Genomic DNA, 21220 nt, shown 5'->3' on the forward strand with positions numbered 1-21220 from the left:
CTTACTCTCCTTACTCTTACTCTGTCCTTACTCTCTTAACAGTAAGGTAAGTGAAGAACTTCATGTCGTCCCTGTGTTGATTTTCCTGTTGTCTTTTCCTTTAAACATCTTGCAAAAACTTGACAAAAAGTTCAAAAAGCACAAAAGAACTCAAATAACACCTTTGTAGAAAAGTAATGGTAATACAGTAATATAATTAGAAGCACAGTTCTGCAATTTTGTGTCTCGTATTTTAACACCAGTAAAAATGTAAGATTTGATCCTTTAAATTTGAAGACCTTTATTGGTGCAAATTCCCCCATTTTTGTGTGGAATTTTGTGATATGTATTGATTGTGAATTACATCCAAATTCCAAAAGTGCCTAGACAAAAATAAACCCACTGAATCCATTGGAACTTGCTCCCATGTTACAATTGAGGTAAGACTCATTATAATTCGATGCCTTATCTGAGCAGCATCTGTTAAACCTACCTTAGCAACACCACTGTCCTATCTCACCAGGGCTTATTTTGCCAGATTCATCTCTATTCTTAGCAGCTACTCTTGGTGAGTATAATTAAATAAAATGCATTCCTCCTTATTCTTCATAAGATAGTTCAAAATATGAGACTGTGGACAATAGTGATTTGCCCTATAGCATGCATTTGTTGGATTCAAAATGTGACAAATCATATGCATTTGGTGATCTTTTCTACTCTTTGGGTTAAATAGTACTTTGCCTCAAGTGAAATAAAACTAAAGAAGATGGGATTCAATTGTCAACTTGAATATACTTAGTCTCATCAGTACAGCCATTCACTGGACATGACTGATGGCACAGTTGAGTTGAATCCCAAAAGGAAAAAGGGAGCAAAAATATTTGGATATAAGAGACACAGTCTTATAGAATAAAGATGTACTTAAAAGTACTTTGATAGTTCAGATGGCTTGCAGTCACATCAGTCTTAATGAGCACCAGTGAGTAATGGAGGAGTAGCTACAGCCTATACTATAAAGCTCTCTGTTTGAAAGCAGCCTTTTTTGAAGCCATATTTGTTGCTTGTGAGCCCATATGATTTGCTGCCATGATATTTTGAACTGTGAGTACTAACCTTCTAGCTATTATTTCTTAAGTTTTTATAACTGCCTTTCACTATCAGTTTTGCTCTCTTATATTACATCTGACATGGGTTGATTTTCTTCTGGAGTAAGTCCACATTACTCTTCTGTGAATCCCTTTCACTCTGAATATTCTGTTTTAAAATTAATGTTTAATTATACAATTTTAATACAACTTTCCCTGGTCTTATGTTTGACTCTGTGTAGAGTATCCTTGGCATCACTGCTTCTAGCCAAGCTTTGTCTCTGGTGATTTATGAAAGTTATTCTGTACTTTGCAAAAAATGTTATTTTCAACACTTCTTTTGAAATCTCCATTGGCGGCTTCTACTGACTACTTATCCAGAGTAGTGCTATTAATATTTATAAGCTTTCAATAATGCAGACTTTTGTGTATTTTGTAGACCATATGCTGCCCTCTGTCTTCTCAAAACAGCTGAACCAACAGAACTCTCCATTACACCATGGTGCTATTTTTTTTGAAGTGTGGAAAAAAAAGGGTAAACAACTTTCACCCCCACATGCATTCCTCTTCATTAATCCCCAAAGCACATGCATGAACACCCCCCCAACTCAAATTATTTTTTTCAAAAGTCACTTTTGTCTTAAAATAGTAAGTTTTTCCCCTGTCTACCATTATTTTAATATATACATTGTGTCCCATTATAAAAGCAAGGGTTTGGATTTTCTTTTGTTTTTTTTTAAAATATCTACCTTATGCGGTGATGAGGCTGAGAAAGTGGTGGGGAGAGACAGACTGAAAATTTAAATTCATGAATCTCAAATAATGAATAATGCATAGCAATAAGTGGCTTGGAGAAATCCATTTGGATAACACAATGTAGGTTAAAAGTAATAATATGTCTGAGCAGCATTCTGAATTACCTTATGTGAAGGGCGTGTCCAGAGCTTCATGCTAATTTATCCTGGAGATTTCAGAAAATCTGTGCCTACGCATCTATTTAAGTATATGTTCCATTTTTATGGCAATCCACAAAGGTTCATTAATTGGAATTCTAATATAGGAAAGTTCTAAATCTCCATGCCAGTAATAGAAAATCAATGGAGATAAATGATTGTGAAATGACCTCTTCATGCAGAGAAAATGGAGGATCTATTCTCTCATTGTGTATATTTTCTAAGATAACCATCGTCATAGCTATGGTTAACTAACTTTTCATAGCTAACCAAGAGCCAGTTTGGGCTAATGGTTAAGGCAACAGGCTAGAAAGGGGGAGACCAGGGGTTTGAGTCCCACCTTAGTTATGAAAGCAGGTTGGTTGACTTCGGTACAATTACAGTATCTCACCCAACTCGCTTTATAATTGGCTGTTTTGGGGAAAATGGGAGGAGGAAGGTGTGCTGGATACGTTCACCGCCTTGAGTTAACTTATAAAATAATAAAGGCAGAATACAAATTTTAAAAACTCTTTCAGTGCTCACTTCCGAAAGAAGCGTTTTCCCTTTCCGCGTGGTGCTGAAGGGACAGCGACAGTGACGGGCCCCAAATGGGAAGAGTTCGACTTGTCCACCAATAGCTATGATGTTTAGGCAACGTTTGAATAAGGCTCTATTCACAAATGAGTGCAAGGCAGGGTAATTTTATTCCCAGTTCTCAATATGGAAACGCAGCCCTGTTCTGCCTACAGAAGAAGGGATTAAAATTCTGTTTTAGGACAATCGTTTTCTTGGCTCTGCTCAGATGTCGCAAACTCCCGTTCAAGCTTTTGAGTTCTGCAGAGTTCCTCCTCAAGGGGATGGGAAAGACTACAAGAGAGAGGGGGCAGAGGGAGATAGGGAGAGAGAACATGATTTTGAAATCCTAGCGTTGGCCGTTAATTCCACTGTTAAAATAAAATTCAGTACTACAGAGCATGTGTTTTGCACATAAGCAATACTGCATTTAGGGGTGAAGGGTTTTAGGTAGCAACTGGGTTGGAAATAATACACCCCTAAGAGTTTAAAAAGCTGTCTAGAAAAACAGATTTGTCTTCCTTGACCAGGAGTTTTCAGGCAAGTTTTATGGGTCATGTTGGGTGGTGAAATAGTAGGGGAGTCACTTCCAACCGATCTAAAGGGCGCCTGGTTGGGGGAAGGCAGGAGATACCGTAGATCAAGGTGACTATAGGAAAACATGCACGTTCAATATACTTTCCAGCAGCTGATTTATCTAGCACACAAAAGAGACCCACTTGCCAGCCTTGTCAAGGTCAAATCTTTGTATTCTGAAAATTGACTCTCCCCTCCTCACCGCCCCAGCCAAGAAATTCTCTTCCCTTGCTTTGTCAGTGGTTTTTCTTCCCATGGCCAGCAACAAGGGGTGGGGGAAGGAATATTTTAAGCCACTGCAGTGGCAGGCACCCCATCTTTTTGACTCGGCAGTTCCACCCCTCTCTCCCGCACCGATCCCTCTGCCCAAATCGGGTCCTTCTTCCATCCATTCCTGGAAAAAGACAGTCTGCGAAAGGAGGCTTCTCCCAACAGAGGGGCGTGGGCTCCGAGGTTTCCCACGCCCGTTTTTCCCTGAGTTGGGTGTGGCTGAATTAGGGAAGACTTCTCCCTTCCAGAAAAGGGGGCGCATGGGCTTCTGCGACACCTCCGCACACGCCCCCTCCTCTTCCCACCACTTGTAGTCCAGTCCAATTCCGATTGTCACCTCATTTCCGGATCAATCCTTAATTTCTGCTGCCGAGTGAGTGGGGCTTTCTCGCCCTTTCCCTCCCTCGCCCTCCGCTCCTTTCCTGCCCACTCCCCCCGCCCCTTCCTCCTCATCTGGTTGCTGGGAACTTGAACCCAGCCCTCCCGCCGGCTGCGCTGCGCCGACCATCTTCGCCCGCCCCTCCACGCCTTTCCCCGGCGCTCAGCCTGCCAACTTCACGTCTCCGGGCTCCCAACCGACCCTTGCCTGGGATCTACCAAGGCGGAGAGAGGTAATACAAAAGGCTCGCTTCTCGCTCCTGCCCATCCCCGCTTCTAGCAAGGGCCGGAGGCTCGGTGTCTGGAGGCTGCCGGCTGGCCTGTTGTCCGCCGCTTTCTGTCGCCTCCCGAAGATCAAAGCGAGCCGGGCGAGAGGAGACGTACCCCGGGGCGAGCCATGGCCGAGAAGAAGCAAGCGGCCAAGCCCGGCGGCGAGGAGGAGGAGGAAGTGCCAGCCTTCTTCAAGAACCTGGGCTCCGGCAGCCCCAAGCCCCGCCAGAAATTCTGTGGCATGTTCTGCCCGGTGGAAGGCTCCTTGGAGAACAAGACCATCGATTTCGACTCCCTCTCCAGCGGACGCGGCTCTCCCACCGGCAAGATCGTGGCCAAGCAGCGGGACGTGGCTCACCTCGGACCCGACGCTCCCTCCGTCTCCTCGTGGCCAGGCAGGAAGGTGGAGATCCGGAGAACGGCCGGCAAGGAGGCTTTGCAGAACCTGAACGACAAGGTGAGTCGGAGGCCCGAGAAGGGGGTGGGGAAGGGGCTTCCCTCCCCAGCCCGCCCCGCGCCCAGATCCAAGGCTTGAAGGCGTTGCCGAGGCTGACTGAGCAGGTTTAAAAGACGATCACCGAGGTGGCGTCTTTGGGAGACAGGCAGAAAAAGCAAAAGACCCAGCGACGCCCCCGCCCCCACTCTTTCTTTCTCGCTAAGGGGAGATCGGAGCTCTGAGCTGCCAGCTGAGCTAGAAGGAAGCCCCACCCACCTGATGCAGCGTCCAGAGCGGCAGCTAGCAATTGCTAGACAAAGATGCTGAGTGGTAAACCAAAGAGAAATAATGGCATGATCAAATCAGTCACTCACATGATTGAAGGTCCTTTGGCCCTCTGCCTTCTGAGACCCTGGGACCCTTTCTGCTTCCCGCCCATTTAGGAGAGAACTATAAAAAGTTCTGAGCCCTAAGGACCATGTCTAATCATTGGCAACAAATTATCCCTTGTCTAATCATGGGCAACAAATAAGAGCCACTATTGATTGTGCATTGTGCCCAACATTCCATTGCAGAAGTTCTGTAGAAGATCTTTCTAACTTGGAGCCGATGCTGGTTTGTCCAGCCAGGTTTGTAGCTCACCAAAGTCTGGTTTTGTGTTCTGGAGATGCACAGAATTGGTTGTTCGTTTTTCCCAGTTACATGTGTGTCTTAATTCACTGAGTTGAGGGGATTTGTAGTCCAAAACAATAAGGATGTCCAAGTGATAAAGGCTGGCCTAAAGGCATGAAGGAACCTTGCCCAAATAGCAAAAACCTTAGTGTATTGCTAACCTTAGTGCAAATGGGTAAAAAATTTGCTCAAGTCATGGTGACAACTGCAGTAGGAGATCAAACCAAATATTCTTTAACATGGGGGAAGAGATGCTGCCAGATGCCACTATGAAAAACCCTGCAAATAGCTTGGTCCAGAAATGATGTGCACTGGAATGGGGGGCAGCAGATCTTTCAATAAATAGTTTTATAGGTGCCGAATTAATCTCACATTTTATATGTTGGAGAGAACGTTTCCTCAATACACAAGTTCTTGCCTCAACACTAGGCATCTTCAGGCACAGTGGGTATATTTTAAAGATCCTTGAGATTGGCTCAAGTTCTGATGACAACATAAAGATATCTGTATTATATTCTTAGTAACAATGTGGAAATGGCTTCCTATTACCTTCTTCAAGAATCTTGTTGGCTTCTCAGACTAGTTTACAAGATTTAGGTTTCCTGATGGCTTCCTATCCAAGAACTAGGAGATCCATGGTCTCCTGCTCACCATTTGTTTTAGCTCAGTTAAGGTGGCCTGGATGCTGCCATCTGCTGCTGAAACCAAATAAAGAGGCAGGCTGGCTATATTCACAAAGCAGACCTAACAAGGTCACACTCCAGGCTCTATAATACCCAGAAGTGTGAAATTTCTTTGTATTGATCCAATAAGTCAGTATTGTCTTAATAGAGTCATAGCAACACTTGATTTCAGAGTTTCAAACAGGACTCTTTCACATGCTAATCTGGAAATTCCTTAATCAAGGACTTTTGATATATAAAGGATGAGCTTTGTTGGTTTTGCTTTTCATTTTAAACACCCAATTTCTCTTTGTCCATCTTTGCTGAACTTATGACTCATCTTAAAAGATGTTCAAAATGGACCCATTAACTTCTATGGAGTTTTGAATTTATATTATGACAGCACCATGGCTGAATTTAAAGAAGCCATGAATGTTAAAGGTTTGCACATTAGCAAATCCCAGAAATGAGATGACTAGTTAGAGACATTCCATCTTCTTAAAGGGAAAGATACTGGGACAGCTTCAATTCATACAAACCATAGAAATTGATATCAAACATTTTTTTTTTCCAGCAAAACTTGGTATCTTTTTTGTGAAGTGTTCACTGTATTGATCTATGAATAATGTTGCTCAGATGGCAAGCTGCGTTCATTGCACAATGACCAAGCAATTCTACCTCCAGCCCTACCATAGGCAGAGGGAAGTAATTATCTCAGAAAGCTGCTTCTGGTTGCCATTGATGGGGCAGTAGATTGTGAGTCAGGTGCTTTATTATAGATTTACTCCCAGGAAAAGGAAGTTGCCTTATGCAAAACAACTTGGCCAGCTACAATTATTCTGCATGCACTCTTCCATGCAAAGCATCAATAACGTTCATAGTCTGGCCTTGGGGAAGAGAGAAAAGGGAGGGGGACTTCTATGCTTCACTTGCCAAGAGAACTAAAAAAAAATCAAATGAAATCCACAGGATGTACCGTACGAATTGACAAACAAAAGTTGCATCTACACATTCGGCTTGTTCCTGTTCAAGGTTCACATGGATGATGTATACTGAGAATGAGGAGATCTGACAGAAATTCAATTCTAGGGCTTCTAGACTTGGGCTACAATGAAGTATTTTCCATCTCATTTGTGGCTCAAGTATTTGTTCTAATCTGGGGGAAAAAACCAAGAAAAAAATGGCCTCTGCTGATTTGCATCTCTGTCTCACCTTTTGTGATTCTAATTAGGAAAGCTACTCAATTCCCAAGACTGTTGACCAGTGATATTCTCCTGCAGCCTCCTGCATCAGTGTTTCTCAGGAGCAAACTAGTTATTGGCCATAGAGATGGAAACATTCATTTTAAAAGTAACATATTTCTATACTGCAATTACTGGGAAAGGCAGAGTTTTAAAAGGATAGTATCTGCTTCCATCTCTTTGATGCATGGACTTTCTGGAGGCATCTGATGGGCAAAGAATGTTAGGTCCAATGGTATTTTTTTGGAGCAAGCTGTGCATGCTTCCAAAATAATTCAGTTTTTTCTAGTCATCTCTACAAGACCTAGCTGCTTTAAAACCTGTGATGACTTTAACAAGTAGACTAAAACTCCTTTCTCAACATTGGCAGCTTTAGGTATGCTGGGAAAATCAGCTCCCAGAATTTCCCCACTGTTCTCAGTGTTGAGAAACTTTAGCTTAAAACAGGGGTATGTAGATCTAGCCCATGGGGCTGGCCTGGAAATAGTGATGGACCGGCCCATGGTGCCTCTGCCAGCGAAAATGGAGCTCGGGAGGGTCGTGTGTAACCCTCCTGAGCTCTGTTTTCACAGGCAGAGCACTCATGCTACCACAGATGCCCCCGACACAAATGATGTCGAGCTGGCCATGCCCACCCTGGCCAAGCCTCTTCAGCCCCCCTCCCCCAAGGTCAAACACAACTGTGATGCGGCCCTCCATGAAATTGAGTTTGACACCCCTGCCTTAAAGTATTCGTGTAGACATTGTTTTCTCAAGTATACATCAAACAATGTAATTAGGTATGAGAGTTAATCTAAGTAGACTTTATTCATGTAATTAGCAATTGTGTGAATTGTTTTTAAAATGCAAGCATGAGTCTCCTACCTCACATCAATGGAGACCTTTACCTTTTTCCCATCCTGCTGAAGTACAAATCCTGGATTAAATCTTATATAAATCAGAACATTTCTTCTAGTGCAAAAGAGGAAGAGGAAGGAGGTATAGTTTTACTGCACCTGTTAGAAACTTGTTCTGACCTAGGCTTCCCAAGATCATGAAGCCAATACCTCATCCCAATAAAACCTCTTTTATTTAGGTTAAAGGGAATTTCTTTCCAGCAAAGTCCCGGCCAATAGTCTTTCATGAGATTTCACAACTACAGACCTTTATCAAGCTTGGAGAGTTGCCAGGCCGATATCTTCCAAACACCACGCTGTTGCAGCAATTACTTGGCGAGAAGTCAGGAACAGATCTTCACCCTAATGAATTGAACTAACAGTCTCCTGCAAACTCTCCTCCCCTTTCCCTCCTCTTTATTCCCAATGGGAGGGTCCATTCACCATCCACCTGTGCTTTTACTCTCCAGTCAGCCCTTGTTCCTTAGTTGTTCCCTTCTCCTGGCAGCTTTGCCCATGTGCACATCAGGAATAGGCTCCAGCTGTTCGTCTGCCCCATTGATATCCGACTCCGAAAGCAGCTAATAACTATTGGATGGCCCTTGCCCCATCTCTGCCTCCAACGCAGAGCCCTCATCAGAGCCTTTCCCAGACTCCAGGACTGGCCCATGTTCCTCCCCAACCTCCTCACTGTCTGAGTCTGCCACCAGCTCCACTGGCCACTAGCAGGCCACAACAAAACTGTAGAGCAGTGATGAAATTCATTTTTTTTTACTACCGGTTCTGTGGGCGTGGTTTGGGAAGGATACTGCAAAATCTCCATTCCCACTCCGCTCTGGGGCCAGTTAGAGGTGATATTTGCTGGTTCTCCAAACTACTTAAATTTTCCATTACCAGTTCTCCAGAACCTGCTGAATTTCACCCCTGTTGTAGAGGATGGGTAATTGAGGAGTGCACACCCTAAAAATTAGCCAACAGCTGACATGAATTTGTGAAGCATTTAAAGATTCATTAATTTTTGTAGATTGAACTGATTCAATCTGAGAATTCAATAAAAGTGTGCAAAGGTCCACGAAACCTATGGATGGATTTGAACACACAGTTTTGATTACGTCTCTAAAGTGAAGTTTCCCACAAGTGTATTGATAATCTCCAAATGAATCTGCAATTGGTTATTGAGGTGTTTCATATTTTATTTATTCTTAAAGCCAAAATAAACTAGGTATCCACTTGATTATTGTTTGGTCGTACCATATCTAACTTTGTCTTTTGTGGAAATTGTTACTAGAATATACATGCATGTACCTTTGCCAGAGAGTTGCCTAGCTCTGTCAAAAGACTGAAAGAGATTCAGGGTTGATATTCCTGAAGCTTGATGCTATGCAAACCAATTTACTGAATATTGTGATCCAGACCTACCACTGAATTTATGCTAGCAAAGTCTATGGGTCAATCATAATGGAACTTTGTAACATGAAAACCTGGTTGCTGAGTTGGATCATTGTTTCTCTATGACTATTGTTGTGATGAATTGGATGCATCTTTCCAGAATGATGTGGTGGCCTAGAGATAGAGCCCTCGTCTCACAATCAGGAGGCGGTGAGTTTGATTCTAGATAGAGTCAGATATTTCTCTCTTTGGGCATGATGAGAATATATCTGCTGAACAAAAAAAACTCTGCATTGGTGACAGGAAGAGCATGTGGCCATTAAAACACTTTGCTACCTCCATTCAGTTGCCCAGACTCCACCCTGCAAGGGATTATGGGGTAGTTAAAAGAAGATGATGATGATTGGATGCACCTCCCCAGAATTTCTGGCAATTAAATCCACCCTCACCCCCAGTGGATTGAACCCGGGATCTTCTTCTACATGTGATGGAGATGCTCTATTCAGAGTGTTCTTGGTAATGTTCAAAATGGTCTGAACCCTTGTCTGAATCATATGAACTCTTGAACCATATCTGGGTTGAAATGATTACTTATTTATACTGGAATAATATTTAGCTAACTTCAACTATTTTGTACTTCCTTTGGCAACCGCATAGCTGCACTTGTTTCTAAGCCTTGCTCTGCATCTTTGCTCCCATGTAAAAATTCCAGCTGTCTGCTGCATTGCACTTAATGGCCCGTATAATTGGCACAGTTGTACAGATGCATAAAACTTACAGGTGCCCTACAAAAATATAAACAATAAAATCTGCTGCAAGCAGTTCACTATTAAAGCAACCTTGGACTCTCCAGATATCAACTTTGACTTCCAGGATTTCTGTCCATTCTCTCCGTTGCAAATTCTTGAAATACTTCAGATTTTCAAATACTTGAAAATCTGGATTTACTGTAGATATATTACATTTAAATAGAAAGAAGAATGGAAGAAGATGAATGTATTTGTTTGTTTTTTTAAATATCAGGTTGATGATTGCAGCTGTGTGATTATAGCTCCACCCCTTTTATATATGTTACGATGCATGTAAAAAAGGAGAAGGGTTTCCATCAAGCAGTTGCCATCACTATCTTTTTTTTTCAACTATCCACAGCAGACATGCCTAGATGGAAATATGTATGACTTCTTTCACTTGCTTTAAATAGGCTTATACAAAGCAGGGGCAGCATGTGGTTATGTGATAACTATTTCAGAAACCTCGGTACACCCACGTTACACCTATCCTCCGCGAGCTGCACTGGCTACCGATCGGTCTCTGGATACGCTTCAAAGTGCTAGTCGTAACTTATAAAGCCCTTCATGGTATTGGACCTGGGTACTTGAGAGACCGCCTGCTGCCAATTATCTCCCAAAGACCCATCAGATCTCACAGGGTCGGCCTCCTCTGGGTTCCGTCCACCAGCCAATGCCATCTGGCTACTACCCGGGGGAGGGCCTTCTCTGTAGCAGCTCCCTTTGGAATGAACTCCCCGCGGAGATCCGGACCCTCACCTCTCTCCAGGCCTTCCCGAAAGCCGTCAAAACCTGGCTGTGCCGGCAGGCCTGGGGTTGATGAGTTCCCCTCCCCTCTCGACTGGTATGGCTGTGTGATTTTCGTGTATTTTAATTATGTGTACTGTTGTTTATGTTCCCTTTCCCCTTTGAGTTGTTCGCCGCCCTGAGTCCCTCCTGGAGAAGGGCGGCATACAAATAAACCAAATACAAATACAAACTTCAAAATATGAGATGCAGATTTTTGGCATATGAGAAAGATTTTTTTAAAAATTATTCTGGGTTTCTGCTCCAAAGTGCCACTGATAACTGACACAAGGCAATTGGTGTTGCTCCTGGATTCAGTGACTGGCTTCACACTTTGAAATAAATCAGTTTCCTGAACTAGGATTTATGGAATAAGTCATAAGAGGTTGGGCCCATGTGATGTGTTAGGCCACAAATCAAGGTTTACAGCTCACGATAGTCCAGATTCCTAGCAAGAAAAGAATACATTCCAGAGGAGCAAGAGACAACTCAGACCAAATACTTTGTGTAACAAAAAGAGGGTGAATATAGTAACTCCGTAATAGTTCCCAGAATGTATGCTTTATGGGGACAGCAATCTGCTTTAGTCTGGCAAGATTCTGTCTATAAAGAACAAAAATAAATCAGCCTGGAGGAATCATTACATCTTTCTTGAGTTTTGGAGTCTGACAATTCATTAGTAATGTTTTGGTCTTTCCAAGGAGGTATGGTGAACTGATGATATTCTCTGCAAAGCCAATGATCCAGGCAAAGACCAAGGAATTGGTGAGTAGACCAGTTCTTGGAACCTCTCTGGATAAGGACAAGATAGGAGGTCGCTCATATGTGCTCCAGACGGCTGCTCCCTTTGAGTAGATTGCAGGACAGTAGATTTCATCTTGCATGCAACTGTGGCAAAACTTTTTGAAGGATGCTGGGTTTGCTAACCCCATTTTCTAATAACTGCCTATTAACTATTTTAAGTTATTGAAGATGTTCAGAATTTCAAGTTCAAGAAGTCTATATCAACTTTGCCTTCACCTATGAATGAAATAAAAATTAATTATATGCTTAAGTACTTAATTTCAAATGAACAGCAAAAGGCTAAATAAGATTTTGATCTAAGAACGTTGTAAACAGATTAAAGATCCAGATAAATTTAGAAAATTGACTTATTATAAGATTTTGGAATTAACTATTAACTAAATAGCTTTTTTGTGGGTAACAGATTTAATTTGGCTCTTTTGGATATTCTAGATCACAACAAAGATAAGTGATGATTTTAGAAACTGGATAACAGAGGGAACTAAAGAGTCTAACCAAATGAAAAACAAAATACAAAAAGAAAAAAGAAAGATGATAAAACATAAGATCAACAATAACTCAAAAGGAATTAGCACAGAAAATTAAAGCAGCCAGACAAAATTACTTTGAACAAGCCAACAAACCTGGATGATGGCTGGCATACAGATTGAAGAATGAAAGTGGGAAAAGGATGATATACCAATTAAAAGATGATGAGGGAAGAATTCAATAGAAAGCGGAAGAAAAGAAGCATATTATTCATAAATACTTCGCAAAACTATATGCACAAGATAGTATGGAGGAAATCAAGATAAATCAATATTTAAGATAAATCAATAAAATAATATTGGAAGAACTAGGAATGGAAATGTTTAACGAAGTTTTAGGAAAAGCCAAGATGCCTGAATCATGGACAGAAGCAATAATATCGCTAAACCCGAAAGAAGAAACCAACCTACAAGAAATCAAAAACTACAGACCAATTTCATTACTAAATTCTGATTATAAAATATTTGCAGCAATTTTGACAGGAAGAATTAAACAGGTTTTAAATGAACAAATACATCCGGACCAAAATGAATTTTTACCTCACAGACACATTAAAAATAATACGAGAGTCATCCTAAACATAATAGAATATTACAAGGTGCATCCAGAAAAACAAATGGTACTGGTTTTCCTTGATGCACAAAAAGTATTTGACAATGTAATTTGGAAACTTATAATAACACTATTAGACAGGATGAAATTTGGAGAAAAATTTACAAAAATGATAGAAAAACTTTATAACAATCAGACAGCCAAAGTTCCTATGAACGGAGAACTAACAGAGAAGATTGAAATTCAAAAGGGAGCCAGACAAGGATGCCTCCTCTCCTTTGCTGTTTATATTAACTCTGGAAATTTTATTAAATGAAATTAGGAAGGACCAGGGAATAAAAGGTTTGAGACTCAAAAATGAAGAATATAAGGCCCAAGCCTATGCCGATGACTTAGTATTTGTTCTAGAGGATTCATTAGAATCCAGTCTGAAATTAATTCAAAAATTAAAAGAATATGGCGAAGTGGCAGGACTAAAAATCAATAAAGGCAAAACAAAAATGATAACCAAGAATATGACAAAAAAGCAAGAAGAGGAACTGGAATTAGCAACTAGAATGCAAATAACTAAGAAAGTGAAATACTTGTGGATCTGGGTGTTGGCAAAATGTTCCACAATTAAAAATGATAATTATAATAAACTAGTGGCACAAATAAAGAAAGATTTAGAAAGCTGGAAAAATATTCAGCTATCACTAATGGGACATATAGCCACAGTCAAAATAAATATTTTACCAAGAATCTTATTCTTGTTGCAAGCCGCACCTATTAACTCGGGTAAAACTTTCTTTCAAGAATTAAACAAAATAACCGCTAGGTTCATTTGGCAAGGACGAAAAGCGAGGATTAAACTAAAGTTAATGCAAGACAGGAAGGAGAGGGGAAGTTTAGCATTACCAAATTATACACATTAGCAGTAACAATAACATGGGTGAAGATTGGATAGAGCTAAAGAACAAAAGGATTTTGACCTTAGAAGGCCATGATTTGCAAGCAGGCTGGCATACATTTCTATGGGATGATAAAAATAAAACGCACAAATACTTTCAAAAACATTTAATTAGAAGAGCGTTATTGCAAAACTGGCTCAAAATAAAAAAAAAACCACTATGTAAAAATCCCGAATTGGCTATCACTGACAGAAAGGCTGATCCATCCAAATTTTATAGATATGAATAAAATGCTAAGATACAGAGACTTAATTGACAGACTTGGAAATTTAAAAACAGTTGAAGAATTGGCAGAACAAAACATGAAAGTTGACTGGCTAACCTACTTGCAAATCAAAACTAAACACAATAATGATTGTAAATTATATGACATCGAAACAAAACCACATGAATTGGATAAAATAATTCAAAGCTCAGATAGAAAGATGATAGGGAGAATATACAAATTTCTCCTGAAGCATAAAATGGAAGAGGAAATCGTGAAAGAACAAATGATAAAATGGGCACAGAACTTTGGCTATAATATTGAATTAGATAAATGGGAAAAATTTGGGGGAACAAACTTAAAAATGGCACTATCAGTTGCATACAAGGAAAATCAGTACAAAATGTTTTACAGATGGCATCTGGCTAGCTAACATCTCAACAAATAACTCCCCAAAATGTTGGAAATGTGAATCAATACATGGAACATACTACCACTTATGGTGGACATGTGAGGAGGCTAAAAAATTTTGGAACAGGATCAAAAAGTGGCTAGAGGCAATAACAGGTGTCAAAATAGAATGGAAACCTGAAGGTTTTTTTATTAGGAATAATGACTGCAAAATACAAAAAAGAAATCAAGTATTTAATATTACATATAATTATGGCGGCAAGGATTGCCTTAGCTCAGAAATGGAAAAACAAATTAATTCCAAGCGAAGATTAAATAATAAGAAAGCTTATGGACTGTGTTGAAATGGACAAATTAACAAAAGAAATCCAAGGGAAAAAAGAAACAGAATACTACCAGAAATGGGATAAATTGTATAGGTGGATGGAGGAAAGAAACAAGGATCAATGAAGGAAGACAACAAAGCCCAAAAATAGTAGTAAAGGAGAATTAACACATATATATGTGTCCAAGTGGTTTAAATTTACTAGAGGTAATCAGCCAATATAGCAGACAGATGAGTAAGATAAGAGGGTTAAGAATAGTGAAATGCAAGTGAAATATAATAGAAGGGGAAAGAATATAAGGTGAGCGATATTGATTGGCAATTGGTATTAGAAAGAACAGGAAGCTCCTGTTTGTATTGTATTGTGTAAATGTGGTGTACGTCTAAGTTTTGTGTGTGTATTTTACATGTTTGTAAATAAAAAATTAATTAAAAAAAAGAAAAACAAAATAAAAGCTTATTCTTGATGTTAGTTATTACTGGGACTTAGAAAATGACTCAAAATATTATAATATTGGAAGAATTAAAGAGATATTTGAAGAATGGAACCATACATTAGTAATTACAATATCAACAATGTCAGTTACGATATCTGCTTTTATGGCTAAACAATGTCCAAAGGTATTAACGAAGGAATGATAGATGTAGAACAAATTTCATCTGACAGGACAAAGTACTGAAAAATGGAACTAAAATGACAGTCCTTTAGAATGATTTGGAAAAGAATGCTTTGCTGGATATACAAAAGAAACCAGCTGAAGTTTTAAAAATTAAAAGGAAAATAGAAATGATAAACCAAGAAAAGAACTGGATTTTTTTTTCTGGATCTACAGTACAAAAGAGGTTAGTTAAAGCGCTGAAGAAATCTATAAAGAATTGAAATCAAATTCAAAATATTTCATTGCATCAAAGATTAAGACTGCTAGAAGTAAAAGAAGTAAAGGAAGGAATATGAAGTTGTTTCATTTGATAAAAGTTATTTTTTTGCTCATACTTGAATTGAAAAACTGATGCTTTATGGATTTACTCATAGATAGAGAATGGAATATGGAATGAAGAAAGATGTTTAAAACCTTAAAGGGAATGAGGTGTTATTAAATTTGTTTATACTTCTTGTAATGATGGTTGAAAGTTCCTTTTTTTCCCTATATTATATTTTTCCTTTTTTCTGCAGTTTTTATTTTTTACTATTTTTTTACATTGTATTTATACTATTGTAATAACATTTCTTAATAAAATTATATTCATTGTTCATTAGCAAGGTTTTATATTTTTGGGAAGATGGTAAGTTAAATTTATGAGTTCTACAGAACACTGTAAAAGTAAATATTAAATTGATTATATATTACACTCAACTTAAAATCCTAGAAATATATAATGTGAATGTTTTGCTGTTTCACAATTGTTTGGATCCAGATTTAGTTGTCAAAGCAAGTTTTATTTAAACTATATCTCTTTTAAAGCACCACAACCAATATATACTGGGCCCTAAATCTACCTCAGAAATCTCCTTTTCAAATTAAAATTCTTGCTGCAGTAAAAGTCTGATTCACACGTGGTATAATTTTAGATCCTGAACTTTATAGTTATACAGTATCTGTTCTTTTAAATGGTTAATGGACATGTTTAATGCTGTCTTCTTTATTTGCCATACCATGTTGTACATCTATGTCTACCTTTTGGGGAATGTTAAATTAATAATGCACATAGAAATTGAGATTTCAAAGGAAAACATTTTAAAAGTATGTGAATGAGCATCTGTAGTCATTGATCTGCCTATAAAATGTTTACCAATATGAAAAATTTGATGGAGTAGCACGTAGCATCCAGGCGTGGGTTGCTGCCGGTGTTACTGCTGGTTCGCAACCCATGCGCAATGCACATAACAATTTACAGTGAACTGCACACGTGTGGCTACTAAAATTGCGGCAGCCAAGTGGCAACAAGCAGTTTGAGGGTGTGGAAGGCCTGAATCTATACCGGTTCTGCAACCTAGGCCTGAATTCCACTACCGGTTTGGCTGAACCGGGCCGAACCGGCAGCAACCACCTCTGGTAATATCAATAACAAAAGGTCCAGCATCTTCATTGCTGATACTGAAATTCAGGCCCATATGTTCTTACTGCTTCTGAACAGCTATTGGGGGTACATGAGATTTGGGATTCTGGATTTCAAACCAAAGGGCCAGTTGTGGTTTGTGCTCATCTTTATGCATGCATGTTTACAAAAGGGATGCGGTGGCTCAGTGGCTAAGACATTGAGCTTGTTGATCAGAAATGTCGACAGTTCGAATCCCTAGCGCCGCGTAATGGAGTGAGCTCCCGTTACTTGTCCCAGCTTCTGCCAACCTAGCAGTTCGAAAGCATGTAAATAATGCAAGTAGAAAAATAAGACCCACCTTTGGTGAGAAGGTAACAGTGTTCTGTGCACCTTCGGTGTTTAGTCATGCCGGCCACATAACCACAGAGATGTCTTCGGATAGCACTTTCTCTTCGGCTTTGAAACGGAGATGAGCAACACCCCCTAGAGTCGGAAAGAACTAGCACATATGTGCGAGGGAAACCTTTACCATTACCTTTACAGAGTAATGCTTTTTCACATCAGGGAAAATCTTCCATGTCTGAATGAACTTTTTACAATAATGTGTCACTAGATTCTTGGACAACTGGGTTACCTAGACTCAGCAATGTTTGAGGAGATCATCTCAGATCAAAACAATTACATTTCTATGGATCCTGTTGGGTTTTTCATATTTTTAGAATTAATATGCCTCACAATGATCTGATTGAGTTAAGATGTTTATATGACTGTTCTTATCATTCCTGTGAATTGTTTTAAAAATAGCATGCAGGAGAACTCTGTGTAGTTATTATACAACTCTATTTCTCCTGATTACTTGTCTTTGGCAAAGCAATTCTGTAGTTGGGAGATGGCCCCAAATGAAGTTCAATCCAGATAAAATACATTTCTACCTCTGGTAAGGAAATGAACAGACTCTGCTATTTGATTTCAATGAGTAGCCCCCTCTTTCAAGAACTGGGTTCAGAATTTGGAGTTATTCTGGATTTCGCTCTATATCTTGATGACAAGATAACTGCAATTTTTTCTCTGGGATGCTTCTCAGAAAACCCCACCCCACCATAATGTTCGTTTGTTTATTAGTGACAGAGCATCACAATTAAAATAAGGCAAGATATATGACATAAAATATAAAACACAAGATCAAAAGATGTACAACCATGATGACACATAGTTCACAGGCAGAGATGGGCTTCAAAAATTTCAGCAATGGGTTCTCTGCCTGGTGGGCATGGCCTAGTCGGCCTCCTTAACCACGGCGGGGGCGTGTTTCATTTTCGCCTTCTCCAGGCTCTGGAAGCTTTCCTCGAGCCTCTGGGAGGGCAAAAACTGCTTCCTCCAGGAGAAACTCCGGAAGCTGACCCATTTTCCCCTCTGCCGAAGTCTTCACCTGGCCCTGCACTTACCTTGAATCCAAAACGGACCCGTGGAGACTCCTGGGAGGGGTACAGTGGGAGGGGTGGGGTGGGTGGGGCCAGCCAGAGGTGGGATTTGGAGGTTCTCTGAACCGGCCATAATATTAGCTATGGGTTCTCCCAAACCCCGGCGAACCCATAGCAGCCCATCCATTTACAGGTAGTGCTCGACCTACAACCATTCATAGTTATGATGGCACTGAAAAATGTGACATACGTTTGGTCTTTGCACTTATGACTGTTGCAGCATCTCCGTGGTCAACGTGATCAAAATCCAAGTGCTTGGCAACCACCATCTATTTATGACAGATGCAACATCCTGGGGTCAGGCAATCACAACCTTCCACCAAAGGCATTCCAATAACCAAAGTCAATGGAGGAGGCCAGATTTGCTTAACAACCTCAGCAAAAGAAGTCATAAAATCAGGCTCATTTAATGACCACGCTGCTTATTGACAGTAGCTCAAATCTCAGTTGTGGTTGCAAGTTAAGGACTATCTGTAATTCTACTTAAGCGGGATTGCTTCCTAAGTGATGTGTCTGGACTTTCTCTGTAGAACTTTCAGTTGATCTAGAATAGCAGCAAAGTGTTCTAGTCCCAGAAGATTTTGCAAAAGATACAGTGATAGACCGTTTCTTTGCACGATTTCAAATACACACAATCTTCGATTACCTTTAATGCTGGAGAGGATTGAAGACAACTGAGAAGTCATCTTTCATATTGTGTATCCTTCTTCCTAAGAATTTCAGGGAAGGTCCCAGAATGGATTCACGGTTTGCCAGGAAAGGAATAGAAAGTGCATGGAAGGCACTGGTCAGTCATGTCTATTTTTGGGGCCCTCCTGCATCAACTTTCTTGACCCCTACTATTATCTCTGTGCACTACAATTTCTATTTTTCTTGCACAGTTTCAACAGCTTTGCAAAATGCTACCATGCATTTGCTTTGCCATCTTGTGACTTTTTATCTTGCGACTCTGCATTTCCTATTTAACTGTCAAATTTTTATTGCCTGTTAAAGTCATATACTATCAATGCATTTGTGAATGTTCTGCTAGTGCCTCCGCACCCCCAATTGGTATGCATATGGTGCAGGACAAGAGAAAGTAGATGGGTTGAGTGTAAAACATAAATTATGCGTTTAACATGCTTGCTGCCTTTGCATTTAATACTTTTCCTCTTCTGACATTTTAAAAACAGCGATTCAGCTCTGAGGCAACAGCCAAAGAGTTCCTGGCACCTGAACATCTTAAGTTGTGATTTAGTCCATGTCAGCTGCTTTGTGTGTGTGATGCAAACCCTTTGAACTCATAGGGTAATAAATCACTGAATAGATAAGTATATCTTTATCCACAATGTATTGGATGGAATCATCTGATAGAGCTCACTCAGCTCTTAAAAGTGCAGGCTGAAACAGAGGGATAGGCATGCATTTACAATCCAAGATGGATTGATAAGGAATACTCTTCCCCACCCCATTAGTTCTACTATGCAGAATCATCTTCTCTAATTATTGACTCCCCCCCAATATCAATTTTTTATCCTGGTTATGAAGTATTAGATGGGAATAAGATATATGCTTAGTTCTGGATATCGGTGTCCTGTTTCCCGTTCATAACACACAAAGAGTTGAAAGAAGTGTGTTGAAACAGTATTGGGTGTGGTCAGCACCAGAAAAGGTGGGGGGGGATACCTAGTGAACAAGAATATTTTTTGGCAAATATAGTTTGCTGCTCATTCAGGTGGTCCTTGATCTGCAATCACAATTGGGACCAGAATTTCTATTGCTTAGCAAGATGGTTCCAAAGTGAGTTGTGCCCAACTATAATCTTTGACCATGAATGTTAACCGTAATCCTGAAGTTTAAGGGATCATGTAGTCATTCAATAAATCCACATCCTCCATTGACTTTGCTTTTCAGAAGCTGGCTGGGGAGGTCTCAAATGGTGATCAAATGACCCTGAGATGCTACAAACCATTGCGAATAATTGCTGGTTGCCAAGCACCAAAATTTTGACCACATGACCCTGGGGATGTTGCAATGATTGTAAGAGCAAGGACTGGTTGTAACTCACTTTTTTCAGTCCCCCTGTAACTTCAAACAGGCACTAAATGAATGGTTGTGAACTGAGGATTACCTTTATTGGAATTTAAGAACTGATTCTTGCTTTTATTGTCTCAATGACTGTGTTTGAGCCAAGTGCTAATCAGAGTTGCTAAAGGGCTTAGCAGATACATTTATCCAACAGGCTAGGCTACCAGCAGGCTATTCTTAATCTTTGGATCTTTGGAGTTGAGGGCTCATTTATGGTTCAATGACCTGTGCCAGTTCAGACAATGGACGCTTTCTTTTTTATTAGTTTATAATATAAAAAACAAAAATACAAAAGAAAATAGTTTTCAGGGTTCCAATTAACACCCCCAACAAAAGAAGACTCCAAGCCTAGCGATTCCTCAAAGTTCCATTTTATTAGAGATGTCATATTGGCACATCTGGGAAAACCCAAATCCGAAAAGTCTGGGTTTTCCCACCCAAAAGAAAGACCCATCCCCTGCACCCACAAATCCATCACATGGCCCAATCAATTCACCATCCCAACTGGAGACAACCTCCAATCACTCCCCTCCAGGTGCAGGCTGAGTGTCCTTAACTCCCATAGAAAATAATGTTGTTATGGCTAATCCTCTGTGATCCTTGCAATCCCCCCTCCCATTTTCCCAGCCACTAAATGTGGCAGCCATGAAGCTCCAACAAAAAAGATGGCTTTCAGGGCTGACAATAGTAAGAAAATAAGGGAGGGAGAAGGGAAGGGAAAGGTGTCGGGCAAAGGGAAGAAAAGAAAAGAAAAGTTGACTTCCGGCTCCCTTTGGTGCAGTAGAATAAGATAATAGCATCAAACCTCAACTTTCTACTTTTATATAGTAATATAAACTAACCATTTCTATAACAACAAATCTATCTAATCAGTAAAATCCAAAATCAAAGTTTCATTTTTTCCACCAAAAACCACAAAGTCCAAAATCTGTTTCCACATAG

At 40.1% G+C, this 21220-nt stretch overlaps 1 protein-coding gene across 1 annotated transcript in view; it reads left to right on the forward strand.

Annotated features, from left to right (window-relative positions):
- Nucleotides 1-4178: 4178 nt before the first annotated feature.
- DPYSL2 (dihydropyrimidinase like 2) overlaps nt 4179-21220 on the forward strand; it is a 95349-nt gene continuing 78307 nt past the window's right edge. Inside the window, exon 1 of the mRNA XM_087706207.1 lies at nt 4179-4523. Coding sequence (XP_087562333.1) covers nt 4194-4523 — 330 coding nt within the window. The 5' untranslated portion in view covers nt 4179-4193. The remainder of the gene's footprint in view (nt 4524-21220) is intronic.

This window comes from Thamnophis sirtalis, unplaced genomic scaffold (assembly GCF_051295495.1).
Source record: "Thamnophis sirtalis isolate CommonGarterSnake01/CBP01778 unplaced genomic scaffold, rThaSir2_p1.2 scaffold_2, whole genome shotgun sequence".
In the NCBI taxonomy this organism is placed as follows: Eukaryota; Metazoa; Chordata; class Lepidosauria; order Squamata; family Natricidae; genus Thamnophis; species Thamnophis sirtalis.